Source organism: Liolophura sinensis, chromosome 4 (genome assembly GCF_032854445.1).
Source record: "Liolophura sinensis isolate JHLJ2023 chromosome 4, CUHK_Ljap_v2, whole genome shotgun sequence".
NCBI classification, from domain to species: domain Eukaryota; kingdom Metazoa; phylum Mollusca; class Polyplacophora; order Chitonida; family Chitonidae; genus Liolophura; species Liolophura sinensis.
In genome coordinates, this window is record NC_088298.1 from 21,488,886 (window position 1) to 21,510,974 (window position 22,089).

The 22,089-nt window shown below is 40.6% G+C and overlaps 1 protein-coding gene across 1 annotated transcript; it reads right to left on the minus strand.

Annotated features, from left to right (window-relative positions):
- Positions 1–230: 230 nt before the first annotated feature.
- Positions 231–21,757, minus strand: LOC135464517 (BDNF/NT-3 growth factors receptor-like). The gene is made up of 7 exons (XM_064741941.1): positions 21,355–21,757; positions 17,580–17,744; positions 15,827–15,945; positions 10,719–10,892; positions 9,840–9,998; positions 2,122–2,361; positions 231–724 (listed from the first exon to the last, which is right to left on the minus strand). Exons 1-6 carry the CDS (start codon positions 21,755–21,757, stop codon positions 2,143–2,145), a joined length of 1,239 nt encoding a protein of 412 aa, XP_064598011.1. The 3' UTR covers positions 231–724; positions 2,122–2,142.
- Between the last annotated feature and the right edge of the window lie 332 nt (positions 21,758–22,089).

A 22,089-nucleotide genomic window follows, 5' to 3' on the forward strand; every position in this document is an offset into this window, starting at 1 on the left:
CAATTACACATTCCACTATACATTCACCGCACAAGGTTTCCCTCTACGTTTCCTTTAGCACACTCAAATACAACTCATCAATCTGATAAAAACTATATTTTTCGGCTGCCAAGGCCACTTAATTACACGCTGGGTTATATCACGTATGTTATGCGCAAATAACCATACTAATGGTAATAAGTAAATTAGGCCACCTTTCTCTCAGAAACACTTCAACGAAATTCTCCTTGAACAAATAATCCTGTATGAAGATTCCCAAAGGCCACCTGCGTTCACAAAATTTTTTACAAAATCAGACTTTCTCCTGAAGATATAAACTTCCATGAAACTTCCAGACACGTCAACGTCAAATTCTTCCCGATGATGCTGGGTGGCATCCGATGATGTCCGAGCATGTTCGATGATGGCCAAGGTTAGCTTCCGATGATGCTCGAGGACATCCGATGAAGCCTGAGGATATTTAATGATGGCAAACGATATCCAATATTGTCTGAAGATTTTAGAGAATATCCGAAAGGTGTATACCCATGTCGAATCGACCCAACCAGGCGCAAATAAATCCAAGATGGTATTTGTATTCCTTAACTGTGTCCATTTCACGTCACGTAATTCCCTTATGTTGAAATCTGGGCTCTCTCGATCTTTAAAAATTCTGTCATGGAAACCACAATACGAATATTTACAGCAATTCTCACGAAGCATAACAATGTCGGTAGCACACCACCTGCCAAGAAAGAATATATTTCATTATCCAAAACATACAAAACACTCCGCTTTTCACTGGACAACAACGGTCAGGTGGGGTAAAGATATATTTTCGAATCCTGCAGGCGATGTCAAATGTGTCTACTGAGTAGGTTATCTCCCTGTGTTGGATTGTGAATACAATGGTTAGATCGCTGAAACGATTCACCTATACATTGGTCTTCTGCACCGAATTGATGGTATTTGCAGGATAAATTCATTACATGGTTACTCAGTGATAGGATACGCAAATATATGGTGTCAGTAACCTTCATATTCGGCTCGGCTGATGCCTCGCCTAATAAAAGGATTACTGACATCATATATTTCCGTATCCTATCACTGAGAGCCCATGTAACTGGTATTATCTCTCCTATTACTACCATCATACACTAAAGAGCAAAATAAGTTATACGTGTTAAATGTGATCATATTTTTCCTGTATTGGACGAATACGTTGTGCGGCCGTATGTGGGAAGGTCCTCGAGCAACCTGCCGATGGTCGTGGGTTTCCACTAGGCTCCACCCGGTTTCCTCCCGCCATAATGCTCGCCGCGGTCGTATGAGTGAGATTTTCTTGAGTACGGGGTTAAATTCCAGTCAAACTGATAGATTTATTCATTGATCTTTTACGCCGTTTTCAAGTACACATCACTTACACAATTTCGGCCAGCATTATGGCTTGAGGAAACGGGAGTAAACCATCGCCCTTTGGCAAGCTGCTGATAAACTATCCCACGTGTAATGTAGATATGCACACCGTGCAGGTGGAACACAGCTACTGTTCGACACGGGAGCCTCTTCCCAATGCCGTCGCCTTGTTCAAGTCCAAGCTGCAAGCGGATGTGGGTGTGCCCAAGGATAGGCCCAGTTTCCACCCAACATGACGTTGAACGCTGTCGTACAAATAAAATATTTTTTAGAAAAGGTAAACTGTACAATCGGCACCATGACCGTCGTCTTATTGTCACCAAGGCCTCTCCAACAATGACAGCGGGGGAATTTACAAAATTCCCTTTCCAAGACAGGATTTGAACCTGTAACTAATGTTTTCCAGTGATTCAAAGGCAAGTACCTTAAACAGTCGATATGGCCGGACTCCCAAAAAAATATATTTCTGTTATACCTCGGCGATCAGTCTCATGGCTGGCGGAAACTGGACTGCCCAAAGTAAACGGTCGCCCTTTGCCAGGTACCTAACCCCCCCCCCCCCCCCCCTCCCTGACTTAAAACCGCAGCCGAACCTGAAGTGGTTGGGGCAAAATCTCAACCTATCAGTCTCAGTCTCAACCTATTAACGCTTAGGCGGTAAGAACTAACAAGGGCCCGTCGAAATAGAATACAACATATTTGGCTATAAACACAGATGTCGCTCACCATATTCTATGACGTCAGCGTTTACGTTATGACGTCATTAAAGCTGTCCACATCCAGAGACTGTGAGTGGATGTTCCTCAATAACTGTTTGCTGTATTCAACAAGATATTGATGAATGCTCTTGAAGCCAAAGCGCTCTTTTGGATCTCGTTTCCAGCATCCCAGCATCACGTGATAGATTGTAGATGGACAATCATCCGGGCGCTGCAGAGAAATACCTTCGTCCAAAAACCGCACCACCTACAGGGAAAAATCATAAACAATAATTAGTTTTTGACAGACTGAAAAACTCATGCATGCATAAATAAGTGTACGTATATATTTACTGTCTTTGACTGTAACGAGTCCTATAGCAATGATTGGTCATCTCATAAATAAGAGTTTCCGTGTTGAACGACGACATCAGTGTTGGAACAGCTATAGTGCAGCCATATCGACGACACCTAAATTGATATAAAATCTACACCATAGAATAAAACCAAAGTAGCAACGACAGTGCGATAGTTGGTCACACGTTACCGGTGAAAGGTGGCCTCTTCTCAATTTACCTTACTGATTGATTTATTCTAACTATTCATGTAAATGTTTACACTGTACCAAAGCATATACCCCCTATCTCCATGGCTTAAGCAGAATAAAGTAACGAAAGAATGCAGTGATCTTAATTGTAATTTATTAGACGTTAATGACATCAAGCCAACATTTGCAACTTTGGGCGAAAAACAAAATGACTACTGATACTTTCCGGTACTTTGCACACTTTATGCAGAATCCCTGAACAATACGATCTGGGAACACTACCAAAATCCAATCCTTTTTATTTACTCATCAGAAACCTGCGCATCAATCGTGCCTTTGTGGACTGTATTGAGTGAGTGCATGAGTGCTTGGGGTTTAACGTCGTACTTAACAGTTTTTCAGTCATATGACGACGAAGGAATGCTTAGAGCGCATGTAATGTGCCTGCTTTGTTGCAGGACGGATTTGCACCCCTCTTTTATCTACTGCTGCTTCATTTCGGCCCGCCCGAGCCATTGTACCGATACAGGTCAACCAGTAGTTGCACTGTCTCAGGTGGTCTCTTTTAAGGTCTCAGGTGTGACTCGACCCAGGATTGACCATGGATCAACCGCTCCCGATGCGGACGCTCTACCAACTGTGCTAAGTGGGGTTGGTTGGGACGGTATTGAAAAATCCGGAATGAATATGCGTCTAACAGTTGTGTTCTAGACTAAAACAATTAAGGTCAGGAAACAACGCTGGGAATCGCAGTTCCCCACGCGTTAAAATATTTAACAGCCTGTCGAATGTTTTGGGCCATTTCTCACAGATTTTTGTGTGGCCTTGGCTCGAGGTTTCGTCTGTGGCAAAGCATGTAGCCTTGTGATATCTAGAGGTGATAGACACCGTTGACACTTTCCAAACCCTCACGTAAGGGAGAGGCAGAAAGACATTCGTATACCAGCCGTATAAGAACGTTCTGGGTCAATAATCGTAAAGCCAATTCCCAAAACGACGTAAGGCATTTTTCAGGATGTTTTGTGTTCCCGTTTGTCTCAGCTGTAGGGAAAGAATAAATGGTTATGGCTTAGCACTACCTCGGTAACATTGCAATGATGTCGTGGCGACTTTAAAGAAAGAATATCTGAAATAAATGGTGACCACAACCATTTTCTAGCAATAGAAGTCGAATGAACCTTTGCAAAAACACATCATCAGCTGTCAAACTTCAGTGCGAGCACATCTACACGCAAAATGAGACATTAAAAAAGGAACAAAAGAGTTCAAGGCTTTCACCAAGTTATCTTAGGTGGGGCAATGGTTCCAAGGTGTATATTGCTCTTTTCACATGTCAGCTCTTTATTCCAGGAATCTAATCGTCGGTGGATTTTCAAACTGAGCATTGGGGCTAAGAGCGCTATGTTTCTTTCAGGTAGGCGTATGCCTTGCAAACAGAACAGAGCTACTTTCTACCTCACTTAGAGTAATATTAACAAACACTGTGACTGCAAAGAAAATCGAAAGCCGAGAGAAATGAAAAACACACGGACAAAAAAAAGAGAGCCCGATGGAGCTAATTTCAAATTAGGTTTTGCAACAAGCACTTTGTTGACAAAAGTTTCCATTGGCTCCATGTTTTCATGATTCCATACGTCAGTACAACCAGGAAGTGTATTCAGCGTGCCATTATGCAAATGGCGCATTAGATCTCGTCATACCCTCAACCAATTACCGAGACATCGGCGCTTCCATTAGCTTTGACAATGTTGTTATGACTTGAAAGTCTCTATCAGCGCACCCTAACGTAGTGTGAGCTACCTTCTGGTTAATTCGGCTTCTAAATTGCAACGTGGGGCTTTTAACAACTAATATCCCAGGGAGTGGCTAAAGTATTACAGACAGCCCAGACGAAGGCTTAATAGAAAACCACAAAGTTCAATTTTAGGTTTTGTAAACACCTTTGTTTCCTTCTCTTATGAACATTTCAAGCTGAAACTCTCTTTCAGGGAGTGGGTCGTGTCCTAGTGGATAAAGGTGTTTGCCTTTCAATCGGTTGGACATATGAAATCTGTGTCGACAGGAAAATCGTAGATTACCCAACTCTCACTGAATGAGGGGGCCTTGGCGGCAATACGCGGCGCATGACGTTTGTGTGACCATATGCACAATGGGGCTGCTTTGGCAACACTACGTCTAACGCATTCAACATGGAGTCAGTGAGAAAGTGTTTAGGGTTTAACGTCGTACTTAACAATTTTTCAGACACATGACGACGAAGGAGTCCTTAGAGTGCATATACTTGTTATGTGCCTACTTGTTACAGGGCGGATTTCCATCGCTCCTTTATCTAATGCTACTTCACTGAGACGACTTACCGAAGGCAAGTAAGCGGCCCCTCCCGAGCCAGTATACTGATGCGGGTCAACCAGTCGTTGCACTATCCCCATAATGCTGAACGCCAAGCGGGGAAGCTACAACTCCCTCTTTTAAGGTCTTAGGTGTGACACGACGCAAGATTGACCCTGGATCTACGGCTGTGGAAGCGGACGCTCTACCAACTGAGCCATCGGAGCCGATCATTCACCATGCCGATATATCTCTTCACTCAATCTCGTCATAGAAGTTTTATTTATTTATTTATTTATTTATTTCATTGGTGTTATACGCCGTACTCAATGACATTTCATTTATACAAAGGCGGCCAGCATAATGGTGGGCACAGAGGGGAAACCCATGACCATGCACAGGTTGCGGCTGACCGTCAAGGACGCTATCCCAGGCACATGAAGCGACTAGTTCGTAAGACGAACCCCTGTCCGCAAAACAACATTAAAGAAATCGTCAACGCGTCATGGATAACTGTGAGGTGCATACGGTCTAAACTGCGCTATTCCTGCCTCCAATATATTCCACGGTAAAAATAGCAAATGATTGTTGTCATGAGCCAGTCAACAGCCTTGTACCAAAGCCTTAAGTAGAAACCCACGTGGTTTACGTTCACAATCTTAAAACCTTTAGAACAGTCCTTTCCTTTGCGGGAAAAGGAGGGAATTAAGGTGGGGTGGTGTAAAGGGTGTGAGTTGCTAGCATGTGATGGCGATATTTTCAGGCACATTTGCAAGTTTACTTGAAACCTTTGTGCCCCCATTTCCGAAAATTGGTTTGCTATTTACGGGTGATTTAGTCCAGTCTCTCAAGTCACACTGGGATAAATCAAACTTGGGTTTCTATTCTCGTCCAGTTCTCAGTCAACTCCATGGCCATAATAGATACCCTCACTGCTCTGATTCGGCTGGCGAGTACTAATTCCTTAATTTCCCGGAAAAGTCTCCACGTCTCACGTTTCGCCTCCACACTTTTTCCATAATTATCGTGTCTTTCTGCTAGCTAATCCCAAATTATAACACTACCCGTCAAGGACAGCCTTAGTAATTCAGGAATTTTGAACAGAAGGTGCCGGAAACACGTGATCGGAAGTGTCATGGAGACGAAATGTGTTGGCCGCGTTTCGTCCGGAAGCGAGCGGTCCGAGAGCAGAGAGAGTTCTAAAAGGTTGATCGATCCAGGTTACGACTGGTAGGAAGTAACTTTCGAGAGTGATGGAATTGGTCGTGATCTACGTACAGGTCCGCCTCACACATGCCCTCTCCTGCTGGAGCATCGTTCCGTCACATCAAAGCTTTCTTCTTAACTGAATCGTGTCAAACAGAGTATTCGCAAAGGTTTTCACTAAAGACAATTTTCTTTAAGCACAGGTCTTTTTTTCAGTCACCGTTTAAAACTTCGTAGAATGACTCTTTTCTGAATTCGTCATATCACCATTGATTAAGGATGTTAGCTGCTGTAAGTGGAAGAATATGTGTGTTCGAAAAGGTAATACCATATCCTTTAATCTCATCACCCTCATTATAATCCACAAAGCGTATTTCAGTAAAGTTATTCAAACGGGCGAGATTGTTAATCCTAAACAACAGGGCCCGTATTTATCGACCAACTTAAGACTTAACTCACAGCCACAAATAAAACATTCTGCTCCAGAAAGTTTAAAGTTTGTACACTGATTCCTTACTTCAGAACAATGTCCTAACCACAATTTGAGCCCCTTCCTGTTCTGAGTTTGGCATTTTAAGGATTTAGAATTCATTACTTAAGTCATAAGTTGTTTGACTACGGTCACATCTCCTGAAATACTTCATAAATCAGTTAGTCTAGAACCTCTATCGTGTACACATCCGTCTCGAAGATCTGGGACCTCGATTGTGTACACATACACATTCATTTTGTTATCTCCAAAACATGTCAAAATTTCAACTTCCAACAGAACTAATAGGCATCGTGACTGTGATTTAATTTTGACGTCAGCTACAAACGTGTTTGTAGAAGACGCTGAAGAAAACGACGTGTATGCAAGGAACCGGGATTTTGGTGAAAGACAATCTTCAAAGAACATCAGGCTGTGGTAAAAGAAACACTTGCGAAAGTCGACCAAGTATTGTCACCATGGCCTCACTATCGGGTTAAGCTACTAATCCCACATCCAGTGCCAGGTTTGAACCGCACCTTGCGACCTAGGGGTTAAAACTTTTTTAACCGGCCATGCGGGGCACTCCTCATCAAGATGGAAGGGAGTGGAGGTGTGATTGAAACAAAATTTCCCTGACATAGCACTACAATTTGAGTACCAAATATTAATGAAAACGTCAGGTAACCGGTTCAAAACTTAATAGTGGACTACAAAAAAAACAGACTATTTTCATTAGAATAAAAATTCTCTCTAAACGTTGTCTAGAGTCTAAATCTTTCCATTACAAAAAAATAGCATCAAATGCCGGGCTTTGAAGACTTATCAGTGGAACAAAACTTGCACGAAATTGGTTATTAGAATTGACGTCTTACAGTTAAAGCAAAAAAGTCAGAAACAGTAGTTCTGTACATGGACGACACGAACTATTACTGGCGTCTGTTAAAAGCAATGGACAACCAGGCTTGCATTGACCTTCATTATACAACCCTGATTTTCGAAGTGATTTTACCTTAAGTACCAACCGCTTCAGAGAAATTAAAAAGTTTTCAGAGAAACTAGAACTCAAGCAGCAGATGTTGTTTTCTGATTCGATGGTATTCCAGACGGGGTGGTATCAGGACGTTGGCGTGCACTAGACCCTCACTCTACGTCTCCTTCTCACAGCTGGACGAGGGACTAATTGCATTAAGCCACAGGTTTATGGGCTTTCTGCCACTTACAGTGGAAGCGGCGCTGACCTGTCGTTAACCGTTAAGATAATGGGTGCTTATAAAAGGAATCTACGTGAAGACTGCATTGTGTCCAATGCTGACTGTTACCAACACAAACAGTTCAGCACCATTTTCGGAAACATATCGCCATTTTTTCTTTGACTGCGCACCCATTCGATCAGGCGGTGAAGTGCACAAAGGTGTAGCTGTAGACTTGCTTTTACATGAACAAACAAGCTTTGATACAGTGTTCACGGTACCAAAAGACACGCAGGTCGACACAAAATATAACAACAAACACGTTCAAATTATAGCTTCTGGGGTTCTGAATTTAAAATAAATTTGTAAAGGGTATATCATTTTCATGTTATTTATCTCACTGATTGGGAATATTGACACCACACTCAGGAATTCTTCGCTCAAGGACACTGGACACAATACAGAGAAAGCTAATGCTTTGCTGTGCGCCAGATTCCTGGCAAATCTCCTGGCCTAAACCCGGAGCAGAATCGGCGAGTTCTGGGTTCGGACTTCATTGGTCAAGGTGCGAAAGACTAGATCGAGAGCAAATGACACAGCCAAGGGCACTGACACGTCCTCATTTAACGAGATGTAATTGTTTTTCAGTCAAGTGACTGACGCATTTATAAAATATTTACGTTAAGCGGGTACTCTTTTCAGTTATACACATGAACAGTCAGAGGAAATCTTGACTAAGGTAAATTGACAAGGGACCGGATTTCACCCGTAATACGTGTGGTCAATTGCCAACCGTCACACTGCCGTCACTGCTCCGGCTTTGCTCTCCACGCTGTAGTGATACACATCCTAATTCGATTGATTTATTTGATGAGTGTTTTATGCCGTACTCAAGAATATTTTTATATCCCAACAGAAATAGATATGAAGAGCATGTCAAAAACAGTTATGGTCGGCATAACCGGGTATAAAAGCTAAAGATCTGTAATGCGATTTGTGCAAAAATGATAGATTATTAAAAAGCAGGTCGAGGTGCCAGACTATACTTTGACATTTTCTGCATGGCACACCACACAACACAAGTTTGGACAAAATTCGGTTTGGTCCATATGATAAATGAAAGATAGGGACTCAAACATCGTTTGACATCGTTTGTTAAGCAGGAAACCAGGTATGTTGGGAGGAAACCAACATTAAACTGCGAACTTTGGGCGCCGTAAACCTTCTCAGACTTTTCTTCAAAAGGACAAGAAATAAAACTGGAAAACACTCGATTTCATATCTCCATTCAGATTGTTCAAATGCTACATTAAATTCACGCGAACAACTGCTCTATTTGCATTTATTTGCTTCTTCTAGCCAGCTAATGTTTGTTTGTTACTCTCTAGAGATACAGAATCTATCCTGATTGGCCAGTGTGGCAAATTTGAGTATGGTACATTTATTCAAAAAAGGCTGCACGATTTAACCAGGAAACACTATTTCCACTGAGCCAATCAGCGTCGATTCAGTATTTCTTTAAAACACCAATGTAAAATTGTAATCATTTCGTGAACGTTAAAATGATGAAATGTGTTAAATACTAAAAAATTAGTAATAAAATCTTACACCGTGTTATGAATTTTTTTGAAGTGCAACATGACACCTAAATATGTTCATTTGACATAAAACAATGTTACGTTACAGCATTTTTTAAATAATTGGCCAAATGTTACATTTTTGAAACGTGTTAATCGGACATTATAAATGCTTATCTCCTCCATCCCGGGCTGTGCCCGGTTTCCTCCCACCATAATGCTGACCGCCGTCGTATAAGTGAAATATTCTTGAGTACGGCGTAAAACACAAATCAAATAAATAAGTAGATAAATAAATAAATAAATCTTTCCTACACGGTTGAATGCCAAAATGTTGGATTTAACATTATTATAAATGCAAACATTTCATGAGACAAACATTTCATAATACAGACAAGAGCAAAGAAATGTGTAAATGCTGCCCACCTCCTCGTTCGTGTGGCCGTAGTACGGTTGTTTCCCATAACTGAAAATCTCCCATAGTACGACACCGTACGCCCACGCATCTGACTCGGAGGTAAATCGTCCATACTTTACGCTTTCTGGTGACATCCATCTTACAGGAAGCATTCTAGATCCGCCAATCTGAAACATGAGCAAGTGTCACACCTCTACACAAGAACGGTATTAATGCCAATGCCGTCTGATCTTCGCCACCTTTGATCTTTTGCATCAGAACAAGGCTAATGTGTGGTTCCGGGAAAAGAAGAGACGCAAACTGTGTCGAAGGCCTATAAACAATGGATTTCATCAAAGCAAGCACAGCGGTACTCCAGCTCTATAGCCATTACCTTATGGTTCTATATTAGCCTTTGGGAATTACGATGTCTACATCTCCCATTTCACATCTCCCATAATGATGCTTCTGTGAATAATAAAGAGCAATGCCTTCGTCTGATGATATATACGTGTGTCTCAATGTCTGCGGAATATATTGTAGACTTGTATTTGTGTACCTCGCAAAACTCCACCAAAGGTCACTTTCCAGCAATATATCTGTCATTTTACGATGTCGTTTCCATGTAGGGAAACTGTCTCAATGCCGATGTATTTATCATAATGCTGCCTCACTGAAACGCCACGCAGATGACACCGGTTATGGTGACCCAGCCAATCACAATTTACTTGCCCCTGGTCCGCCATTATACTAAATAAAAATGGAGGAAACATAAGCCAAGCTTGCCGACGTGACAGGCTTCCAGGATTACGTTATATATTATTGGTATCATCCTCAAGTAAAGGCAAAGTTGGAAGTAAGCCCAAGCAAATGCAATAAAAATAATAATTAAGGCGATTTGAACGTACTTTATAATAATCACACGTGTAAATGTCTCGTGACATGCCGAAGTCGGATATCTTAACAACGAGTCCCTCTCCCACGAGACAGTTTCGCGTTGCTAGGTCACGATGCACAAAATGCTGTGACGTCAGATATGTCATCCCGTTGGCAATCTGCGTTGCTATGTCGATCAGGTCCGTCTGAAAAGGATACAATGTGAGCATTTAAAGTGCATTCTTTACCTCCATAACATTAAATGCAGAAATCACCAGGGCACAGCTTTTAGAATAAACTACATCGTGAGACAATCAGTATCGCTTCAAACTGTTTGCTATAAGTGATTACCCTTCGGTTCGCCTTGTTTAAATTAGACATCAATTTTCACTGTTGGAAATCAGCTGTAAGTTTTATTCCGTTGATGGGGCAAAATGACAAGCTTTTCATGTAAATCCTACACCTAGTTACAGCTTATCATACAACCATGCCGTTTGTGTTTGCGAAAATATTGACAGTTTTCAGTAGGTCAATGTACGAATAGTTTACAGGTGTCGAGTCATCAGCGTGCAAACTAAACCCTGTAAACTGCCCATACACTGATCATTCCTAGATCTAGACCCTCCTTTATATTAAAAATTTTCCAGGTTACATGGCCTAAGATTGTTCAGAAGTTAAACTGGAATTTAATCAAACTGGAATTTAATCAAACTTGAATTTCTATGTTCATGGCAGTACACAGATTATACAAAATACACCCAAACCATGTTTAAGACTTGCTGGGGCGAACAATGTAAAACAAATCACTCCACTAAAGAATTAAGACACAGAGGCATCTTTTTCCGTGGATTATAGGTTTGCTGTCTTGTCTTATTAAGTTTCATTCTCAGTGCAGAGATGGTAAAGGATGAATGAACTAACTTAATGCAGAGGGCTGTAAATGGGAAGGTCTACCAGCAACCTTTCCTCCGGGCTTAGCCCGGTTTCCTCCTACCACAATACTGGCCACCGTCGTATAAGTGAAATATTCTTGAGTACGGCGTAAAAAACCAGTCAAATAAATAAATAAACAATGCAGAAGGCTACTTTCCCTATGGGCGCCCATAATAATATAACTTACACACATGGAAGGAGGACAGGTTGTTTGGTACAGCATACGTGTACATTTGAAATACAAACATTGAAACATTGGGGAAAACGTACACAATTAGCACGACTGTGCAGATTGAAAACTTTCAATGCATAAAGAGATGTAGATCTAATCAACTGTATCTGGTCAGTTTTCAACAACTCAGCACATTGTGCCTCAGAAGAATGTTCCCTGAATCGTCTAGGTAAATATTGCTTTCTAAGATCTCGAAAAAGTGTAAACAAAAAAGGATATTCATCCTCAACTTCGGCAAGTGCAATTCTAAATTGTGGTGTATCTACGCAAACAAGATAACGTTGTCGATCGCGCTTTGGGCGAGTTGCTCAATCGAGCATGCCAGACCTTGCTTTACTAAGGATAAAAATAAGATTACATTACCAACTGCTTGAGCAATCCAAACATAACACAGAGCAAGTCGATCAAGCAAATTTCTTACTTTTGTAATCTGACCCAGGAGCCTCTCACCAATTCTGTCGCTGTGAGTTCAAGCCCAGCTCATGCTGGCTTCCTCTCCGTGGGTTTCCTCCGGGCTCTGCCCGGTTTCCACCCACCATAATGCTGGTCGCCGTCGTATAAGTGAAATATTCTTAAGTACGGCGTAAAACACAAAGCAAATAAATAAATATTTTAGTACATTTTCTTTTGTGTGGGAAAACTGATTCATTAACTGATTGTATACCACAAATATTTGTGGTCAGGTGTGAAAATTATTTTAACCAAAACTTAACAATTTGGGTACTGCACTTCACCCGACAGCATTTTTACAAAACAGGAGGTGGACCGTTCAGCAGCATGAAAAGGCTTGGTTTTTATTTCTTAATAAGGAGCCACGATATCCAAAAGGGAAGAGGCCATAAAACCAGTATTTCAACAGTATAGGATGCAGCCTAATAGCTTCAGCAGCTTCATGGGGTGTAAAAATGGTTTGAGCCTACAGTTTTCCTGATGTCCCAACGGTCTGTTGTGGTAACTTCGCCTGTGATGGCTGTTAAAACAACTTTGTTGTGGTGAGAGCCGCAAATGTGGTCGCTTAATCTCAACATGTTCATCGATCACGTCCTTTCCGTATATTTTCGACCATTGACGGAGATAATGCTTATGTCAGAGGGTCTATTAAGAAATATAAATGACGCCTCAAAAAATGAATTTGCTTTGTTCGCTTGTTATTTAATTTTTTTTATTACATTATTTGGAATATCTTCGGTGCTTAGTACTTTTTCACGTTTCCTTTAAAGTCTGCAGATGAAATCCATAAAACAATTCACTTTATTCATTGGTCATGAGCTTATGGTGTGAATACTTCTAATACAGTTCAATAGGGAGGAACACCTTGTTATGTGAATTTCTGAGCTTTCTCACCTTTCTAACCTATGACACTTTACGTTATTATTTCTGCTACACAAGACCTTATGAGATGTCACCCAGTTTGTAAGCCACGTAGACAGAGACTGGTTGCTGACAAGTGGGACTAAAATCGTACTACAAGTCCTGATGTAATTAGCAACAAATGAATGAATGCTTGGGGTTTAACGTCATACTTAATAAATTTTTCAGTTATATGATGCCGAGGGGTCATTAATTGTGTGTACATATACTGCGTCTTCTGCGGCCTCTGAAGTTTCATGCCGAAAACACTAGACATGACATCTTACCCAGTCCTGTTTCCTTGCGATAGGCTCCCAGTGCCGATTGCCAAGGCAGCAAAAAGTACCACTTTTAAAGTGTTTGGTATGAGGCGGACGCTTTAAAGCACTAGGCCACCGAAACAGCCGCAAGAAACAAAACTTTAGTCTTAGTTACAGATAATATGTCGGTCAGTGGTTCATATTTTTTGAACAGTTGAGCCCTATAGATTACATATTGACAACGTTCTGTTTTACTGGTGTAAAACTGGAAGAAGAGTTTGGTGTATGATATAACAAATGAAAATGATCTCCATATCTAATGCATGTACTACGAACAACAACGACATATGTCGGTTATAGCTCCTTAAGCACACTGTATAGAGCGCATGTGCCGGTCTCCACGATGGCTTTATATCTCTGCAACTACTGGTTTTTAAAGCTAGACCTTTTGCCTCCGCGACACACGTAAGCTTGTTTCAGGTATCCTTATCACTTGTAACCTCGCGCGGAACTATTTAATCAGAATGCATAAAATAAAATTATTTCAGGTGTTGGTTAGAATCAGGTTATGCATACTTTGGATAAAGAGAATGCGTGTGTATATAGATAGAGGTATTATTTGGGGTCTCGGTGGCCGAGGGCATTAGCACGCGCAAAGACCCAGAAGTCTCTCACTAATGCGGTCGCCGTGAGCCCATGTCCATGCTGGCTTCCTCTACCGCCATACGTGGGAAGGTCTACCACCAACCTGCGGATGGTCGTGGGTTTCCCCCGGGCTGTGTCCGGTTTCCTCCCACCATAATGTTGGCCACCGTTGTATAAGTGAAATGTTCCTAAGTACGGAGCAAAACGTTAATCAAAGATTTCTATACAAAATTTGATAGTCGTGGCAGCGATGTAAAGCGAACGTAGAGAGCGGCGCATGCGTTGTATGCACTGTATGCTGTAAAATACAAATGTAACTCTGGGCGTTGGGAATTGCGTTAGATTCATCATTAGGGTAGCTTGTGTCAGCTGAAGTAAGAACAGATTCAGTACTCTTCTAATGCAGAGGCCCATCGCCTGCCATCTACTGCTGACACAGCTCACAAATCTGTTCATCTCAGCTAATAAACATAATCCAGGCTGCTGTTGTTGTAAAGTTACTGTAAATGAACGAAGTTGGAAGGTCAAATTTCACCACATTTGTTGACAGAGATCAGGGGATACTATGAAAGCTATTCGTGGTTCACATGTGGGTGATCAGTGACGACAAATATTGCTGAAGTAGTTTTTTCGTTGGAAAAGCGAGGAGAGGCATTCGACAACCTGCTACTGTGTAAGTTGTGTGAATATTAATGAAGACACGTCTCCACTTCGGCCAATGAAAACTTTCATGTGCCAAGGTATTTTTCCAGTGGAGGATTCAATGGTTTACACGGATTACGACATTTTTTTTACTCCAATCAGAAAATCAGGCCGAGCGTAATCAGTCTTTCGGCCGAGCGTAAAATCGATCGGTTTGAATGGTCTGTAGTAGCCGTAGTATGCTACGGCTGGGTACTAGGTTTTACTAAGTCTCGGGAGGGTGGATGAGGGAAAAGTCGAGCCATTTTACAGCATGCTTATGATAGAAGCATTTTATAGGAAAGCATTTTATAGCTTGTAGCAATTGAAGTGTGTATTGCTTCGCGAGCTCAGTACTAAATTCACTAGTGGTATGAGGGTCTGGAAGGGTGGGAGGGAGGCGGGTAGGTAAGGCAATTTATGGCATGGTAGTAACTACAGGCCTTCCAGGTTATATAAAAACGTATCTCATTTTGAAAAAAAGAATAAACCAATACGACGGGAGATGGTAATGATATTGAGGTCACACCCAGACCGAGTGTGTGCTAAAAACGAAATGACAATAACGTTTGCTTCGCGTAAATAACACAAGCGGGCAATTTCATTGGCCCCAGACAATTTCTAGCCAAAACCAATGAACTCGGTCAACTCCACATGGCTGCACGGAAACAACTGGAGTGCTCTGGAGTTCTGGAGTGCATGGGCTGTTCGTTCATACAGAAGCTCGCCTTTGTAAATTTATGCTGTCCACGTGTATTTCAATTCTCAACAGAATTAATCTAAACAGAAAGTTTGTTTTTTAAAGAAGGTGCTGGATACAGTGTTTTGTGTATAAAGACAAGATGTCCAATCTGCCATTTAGTATTATGTCATTTTAATTTTTTTGTATAAACATTCATTTAAAAACAACATTATTTTTTTTATTAAATTCTCTTTATTGGAATTTTGTTTCATGATCTTTGACGGCATATATTCGAGCCATCATCACAGAAAAAGCAACAATAACAGCCACAACAACAGCGAAAAATGAACGACCTACCTTTCTTAGTATAACACAGTCGTCTTCAGTGCGTATGATCGGATCGTTACATCGTAGCAGTTCCGCTAAATCGCCATGTTTCATGAATTCAAAGATCATGTAGGGCGACTGGCCCACGCCTGTAACAACGGGAAAAGCTATACGACAGTTGTTGGTTACTGATCTTCCCAGCCCCAAGGGCTACAGTTTGGCTGACATATTGATTTATTGACTGATCGATGGATCGATGGATATACGGATTGATTGATTTATGGATTAATTGATTGATTGATAGATTGGCTTGCTGACTGATTGATCGATAGACCCAAATATTTGTTGATTGATCTATTGATTAATTAGTTGGATGACTTCATGATTAATTGATAGATTAATGGATTTATTAATTGATCGATAGATTGATTGTTTGACTGCGGTATTGGTTTAATTAAACTGAAAAATTTAATCCGTTAGTTTTTAACAGAAAGTCTGTTGTTTGAGTTATGCTAGAATGTTAAATTATGTTGTTAAATATAACACATATATTCAATATATTAATTCAACATAAAGATTTTACTACACAAAGGGGGTATCATATGAAATATGACATAGCGTTATAATGTAATAACAGGTTACATTCTAGCATCACTCAGATAACAGACTTTATGTTAACTTTAATTTTTGTAATATGTCGATGTATAGATTAAATGATAGTTTGATGGATTGATTTTCTGACTGACTGGGCTGGTGGACTCTGACATTGATTGACTGATTGATTGTGGGCTAGCTGAAGGACTAATTCAACTAGTCTCCTTTCTGGTTTAAGCCTTAGGTATAGCACCGGTCATACAAATAAATTAAATGTAAACCTGGTATATGAGGCGACCATGTGATATTCCCCACGTGTTTGAGATTTCGCTGAAATCTTGAATAATGAACATTAAAACCGGGACAAGACCCCTATACTCCGATTTGCATATAACTGCTCCTTGCTATTTATCAACAACGAGTCTGTACACTTAGGGTTTCGAACCAAACGTAAACCCATTTACCCTATCACTTTCCTTGAAGAAAAAAAAAGCCGCCTCCAACTTCAGAATCCTCACGATTTTATGTGAATGTCGATCCTAACTCGCGTATATATGTAAGTTCAGAAAGCGAGGGTAAGATATGGAAAAGTAAGATATCACATTCTTCAGAAGCGAAGCTATTATTTCTGTTTTCACAGCAGAAGTATCGAGTTTACTTTTGGTCTTATTACATTAAATCTATTGATTACAACTGACAACAGTATCCCGGTCGATTCGCATCGCATTTCAAAAAGTTGTCCGCCGTGGGCATTGTGTTTTTCTATGTATTTGTGAATGCGATGGCGTGATTCTGTGATGTTTATTCCGTTTAAGGTCATGCTTGGAGGTGAAAAACTTAGAACAAAAATTATATTAATAGGAGCCATAAAACGCCTGGTTCGTTTAATATAAAGATTTAATCACGAGGCGAATACTCATCGACATCTCAGCAAAGCGGAGAAAAATTGCAGCCGAAGGTATTATCGATAAGACAAGCTGTTCATTTTTTTCTTCCCCTCTATTCCTTTTTAATCCTTTGATCAATAAAAGTTGCTGCTCGAGAATAATTTACGACATATTCATTTTAACACATTGCGTGTCATTATTCTAATATCGTTTCTCCATGATAATCAAAGGCTGTTTTACACTGAAACTGTCGTAATTGAGTTGGAGCCATTTTTTGGCAAAATGCCGGAAACCGTTCTTACCATCAACCACGACACCGAGTAACTTGAGGATGTTGTCGTGATCAAAAGCACTCATGATTTCCACTTCTCTCTCAAAATCCTCCCGAATTTCATTCGTGGCACCTTCTTTCAGCACTTTCACAGCAATCAAAATAGGACTGTCTTCAGAATCCGTCTCCATTTCCCCTAGCGAACCAACAACAAGAACAATTAGTTACAAAACCCGCTATTATCATTCCTGTGACATCAACGCAGAAAAGTGCTGACCTGTAAATATTTTCAGTATGATGAAAATTTCAAAAATATGCAGGAATATTGTAAATGTACGTATTTATAGTGAAATGAAGCCACCAGCTCTCTAGACGTACGTCTCAAGAATAGGATTCGGCATATTTTTTTCTTTTCAGATTAAAATGAAACATGGAATCGGCTATTATACCCACACCGACAAAGCTGTAAAACGGTTTCTCTACATGCAATAATGTCGATTTATGGACGTTGATAACCAGAAAATTACACAACAGATATAACAAACACAGATTAACATTATGTACAAATCATCTGCAAGAGAACAACCTGAAACATAACAGACCTTGAAGTTTTCTGATCTTCCGGGAACAACCTTTTTGCGTTGGAGACTTTGTTCTACACTCAAAAACTTTAACTTTAAATTTAACAGAAAGTCTGTGGTCTGACTGATGCATTCTGCAATAGTAATACAATATTGTGTCATATTCAACGTAATATCCTGTGAGTGTAATATAATGGTTATGTTTAATTAATAGAATATGTGTGTTACCTTTAAAAGAATAATCTGTTGCAATACCGGAATACATTCTAGCATCACTCAGATAACAGACTTCCTGTTAAATATACCAGATTAAGTTATTGAGTGTATGGTAACCTCATGGGGCCATCTAATGTGGCTTCGCTACAATCTTCCTCAGGGAAATTGGATTCATAGAGTGTAGTATGAGATTCTTACATATTAACGGGAAAGATGTAATCGTCCGTTACTTTTGATATCACAATCTGTTCGGTTAAGGTCGGTTAAGGTCTGTAACGCTCGTCATTTTCGAACTGTATCGAATACCGCTTAACCTGGGCCTAGGGGCCGTAAAGACAGCCATCTTCATTACATCTGCGTGATGCCTTTATAAACAGCTGCAATCAAAGCGCGACTCGGATACCTTGTTTAATTGTTATTTGACCTGGAACTCATTCATGGACTACGAATTTGAACTTTGATATGGAATTCATGCCTGGAATATCCACTGTCTGCCCAGCATCACTGAAAACTGATGACAGCTTCTCTCTTGTGTGTGTCCGGCTTTATTTCCTGTTTGTATAATTTCTTACATGCCTTTGTCTTTGGGAGCTAGTGTTAAACGTTGTTTTGGAAATGGATCTTGCGATTATCGACTTGGAACGCCCTTTACGGACTACGAATGGTATACGCATGTCGGACATGACGCTTTTATTCAATTAATTAAAGAACAACTGTGTTCAACAGAAATCAAGTGATAAATGTTGACGTATAAAGTGCTGAGGTGATGTGATCGCGATACGTGGCTTACAATACGGTGATAACTGTTCAATACTATCACCCTGGAAAAAGGAGGTTGTATTCCACTTTACAATTAATACTCGAGACAAAACATTCTCCCGCCAACGCAATTAAGACAAGCATGTTCTGATCCGTGTTCAACACACACCGCCAACGAACTAAACGAGTATATCCATACATCAAATAAGGAATTTGGAAGGATTCATGAAAAGGAAATGGCTCTTATCAGATAAGCATTCGTTATTCCAGGTCGTGTGACATAAATTATAAAGAGTCATAATAATAGTCAAGTGTTCCACAACAACAAATCTTCAAAGATTTATGACGCTGGAAAGCCTAAGCTATTATTAAAGATTCCAATGGCAGAGTTTAGGCAAGCACGCAGAGCTTTCTGATCCCACACCTAATAAAATTTGTGCCCAGAGCAACCTATTTATAAACTGACTATCGGATTATGTCTGTATATGATATTAATCTCGTGAATTCAGATACAAGAGCGCTTAAACAAGGTCTCGAAAGTTTATCAAGCTAAAAAGTGCAAGAAATGCCGATACATTTAAGGTCAACCTCCTAAATTAATAATACGAATGATAACAATGTAAAGAATTGACAACGAAATAGGTTCAGTAATCCTCAAAGTTCTGAGCCATTCCGATAAAAGCCTAATTTATTCGGAACAACACGTTCGGAACCGATTTTGCAAGCAGTCTTGTTGGTTTTGCTAAAGAGCCTGTCCACTCCGCAATATTATCTCGCCTATGTCGGCTTCATTTAGCTAAGTACATCACATATGTATTATTTACAAACCCGAGGAACAGGCAGCCGCGTGAATCTCATAATTTCTAAATCTCTCTGATCAGTCCACTAACATTTGTGACTGACTTATATTGTGTTCGGTGGGCCATTCGTCATGTTAGTATTATCTATAATCTAGAGCACAGTCAGCGCTGTAGTCTGGTCCAGGAAGGTAAGAAGCCAGGGAAGATTGCCAGTCTATACCCAATATATACTGTAAGCCTATTCTTTCAAGAATGCAAACTTGTTAACATTATCACGAGTTTGCATGGGTTGGTCATGAATGGATGGACAAGTCATCGTTGTCTTGAGGTAACGTGTGACCTTCCCGGAGGACCATCTACTGTTGGTGTTAAAAGAAAAACTGATATTCGCACAATATGTTGAAAAAAACGAATTCACGGAATAAGCTATTGCTTTCAAATGGATTATATCTTTCAGAAATAATGAAGTGAAAACAGAAGCAAGAAAAAGAAAGCAGCAATTGTTAGTCAAAAATTTATAAAAACTTTCTGTGCTAGTTTTTACCTTTCTCTAATATTATCCTTAGACTGGTCTAGCTGGTTTACAACAATGTGAAGGTCATTTTTATCTGTCTTGTTCATTGACTTGGGGGTTTGTTTTACACCATACTCAACACGCATACAGCTTATACAACAAGGATCTGGCTCAACAGTGTCATAAAAATAGCAGAGAGTGGCTGGTAGTGGTTTCTGTTTTGTCTCCTCCGTCACTTGGTAACAGCACCTGTCTTACAACGCTGCTGATCCTGAGGGAGCGGCACACGTTACCTCAAGACAACGATGACTTGTCCATCTGTATCTGACCAACGAATGCGAAATTCTTTTCATTCGTAAACGTCATTTTAGCATCCTGTTTAGAACAAGAGTAAATCTACAACAAGCTGTCTTTGTGCCTGAATCTGCGCCAATCCAGTGAAGGATCTTAGCTGACAATAAGTTGACAATGTCCAGGGCTGGTCTCGTCGTCCAAAAGACGCCAATATGTGGTCAGTCCTAATTTAGGATACTGGTACACAAATGTCTGTTGAGGCAGTAGTATTTATTTACTATTTTATTGTCGCTCGAGGTATTCTCAAGAATCATTCACTGATATACGACGGTAGTTAATTACAAGGGTAAAGGAAACCGGGATGGCCGGCGTAAACCAAGAACCTTTGGCAAGATACTGATAAACTTGTTCACAGGTGACGTTGAGATATAAACTCCATATTGGAGGAAGGCAAGTGGTCTTCAACGGAAGTTAGTCTGTGCAAATGGTCACACGACGGCTTATTGTTCTAAAGGCCACACACGCAGGTATTAAGGGGGAATCTACGAATCTGCCTTGCCAAGGCAAGATTTGAACAAGCACCTCGTGTAACCTTGAGAATGAACCAAGATTAATAATAAGTTAGTTAATTACACTTCTCACCTTTGTACACCTGACCGAATGCCCCTTCCCCCACGGCGTCTAAGAGCCTGACTTTCTCCAGAGGTATCTCGATGGCACAGTAGCGATCTGAACTCACGCCGTCTCCGATAGGACTGAAATACGTGGGGTTCTTGTTCACCATATTCATCCTGTCCAACAACTGAACATTGTCTCCGTTCTTGATGACAGATTCGGAATTTGTACGTCTCTTCAGTTTGGATTGTTTGTACTTCTTGTAGCTGAGATAAAGCAACATGGTGATCACGGCAATGACAGCGGCGACTGGTATTAAAATCTGAACCGAGAAAAGGACGGTCCCTCCAATGGCCGTCGTGTCTCCTTCTGGGACTGTTGTAACGTCTGGAGGAACAAAGGAGTTAGTTTTATAGGCAGGCGCCGTCATCTACGGCCGTTTTGAAAAAGCGGTATTCGACTTCCACAAAAATCTTTGTGAAAGCTTGCACGGCATCTTACGACCAGAAATAACTGATTTTGGTAGACCTGTCACTTCACCATGAATTTGCATCATCGGCAGTTCAACTATATAATTATTATTTGGTTTGGTACATTTCAACATATTAAAGCAGTGGGTAGTTTGTAGACTCAGGAATTAGGAGCCCAGATGATTTATCGTCAGATGTCAGTACATAACTGACAAATGCTCAAAAACCGCGAAATCCAGTGTAAAGTGACATGTCTTCCAGCATTCTGTTAAAACTGTTTTGAAAAATCCCG

What these genes read in the sequence shown, in the direction of transcription:
- LOC135464517 (XM_064741941.1), bottom strand. Translation starts at nt 21,757, where the DNA reads ATGACGGCGCCTGCCTATAAAACTAACTCCTTTGTTCCTCCAGACGTT. An exon ending in ATTCGGTCAGGTGTACAAAG is followed by an intron (nt 17,745 to 21,354) that starts GTGAGAAGTGTA and finishes TTGGTTCGCTAG; the next exon opens with GGGAAATGGAGACGGATTCT. An exon ending in ACTGTGTTATACTAAGAAAG is followed by an intron (nt 10,893 to 15,826) that starts GTAGGTCGTTCA and finishes TATCCTTTTCAG; the next exon opens with ACGGACCTGATCGACATAGC.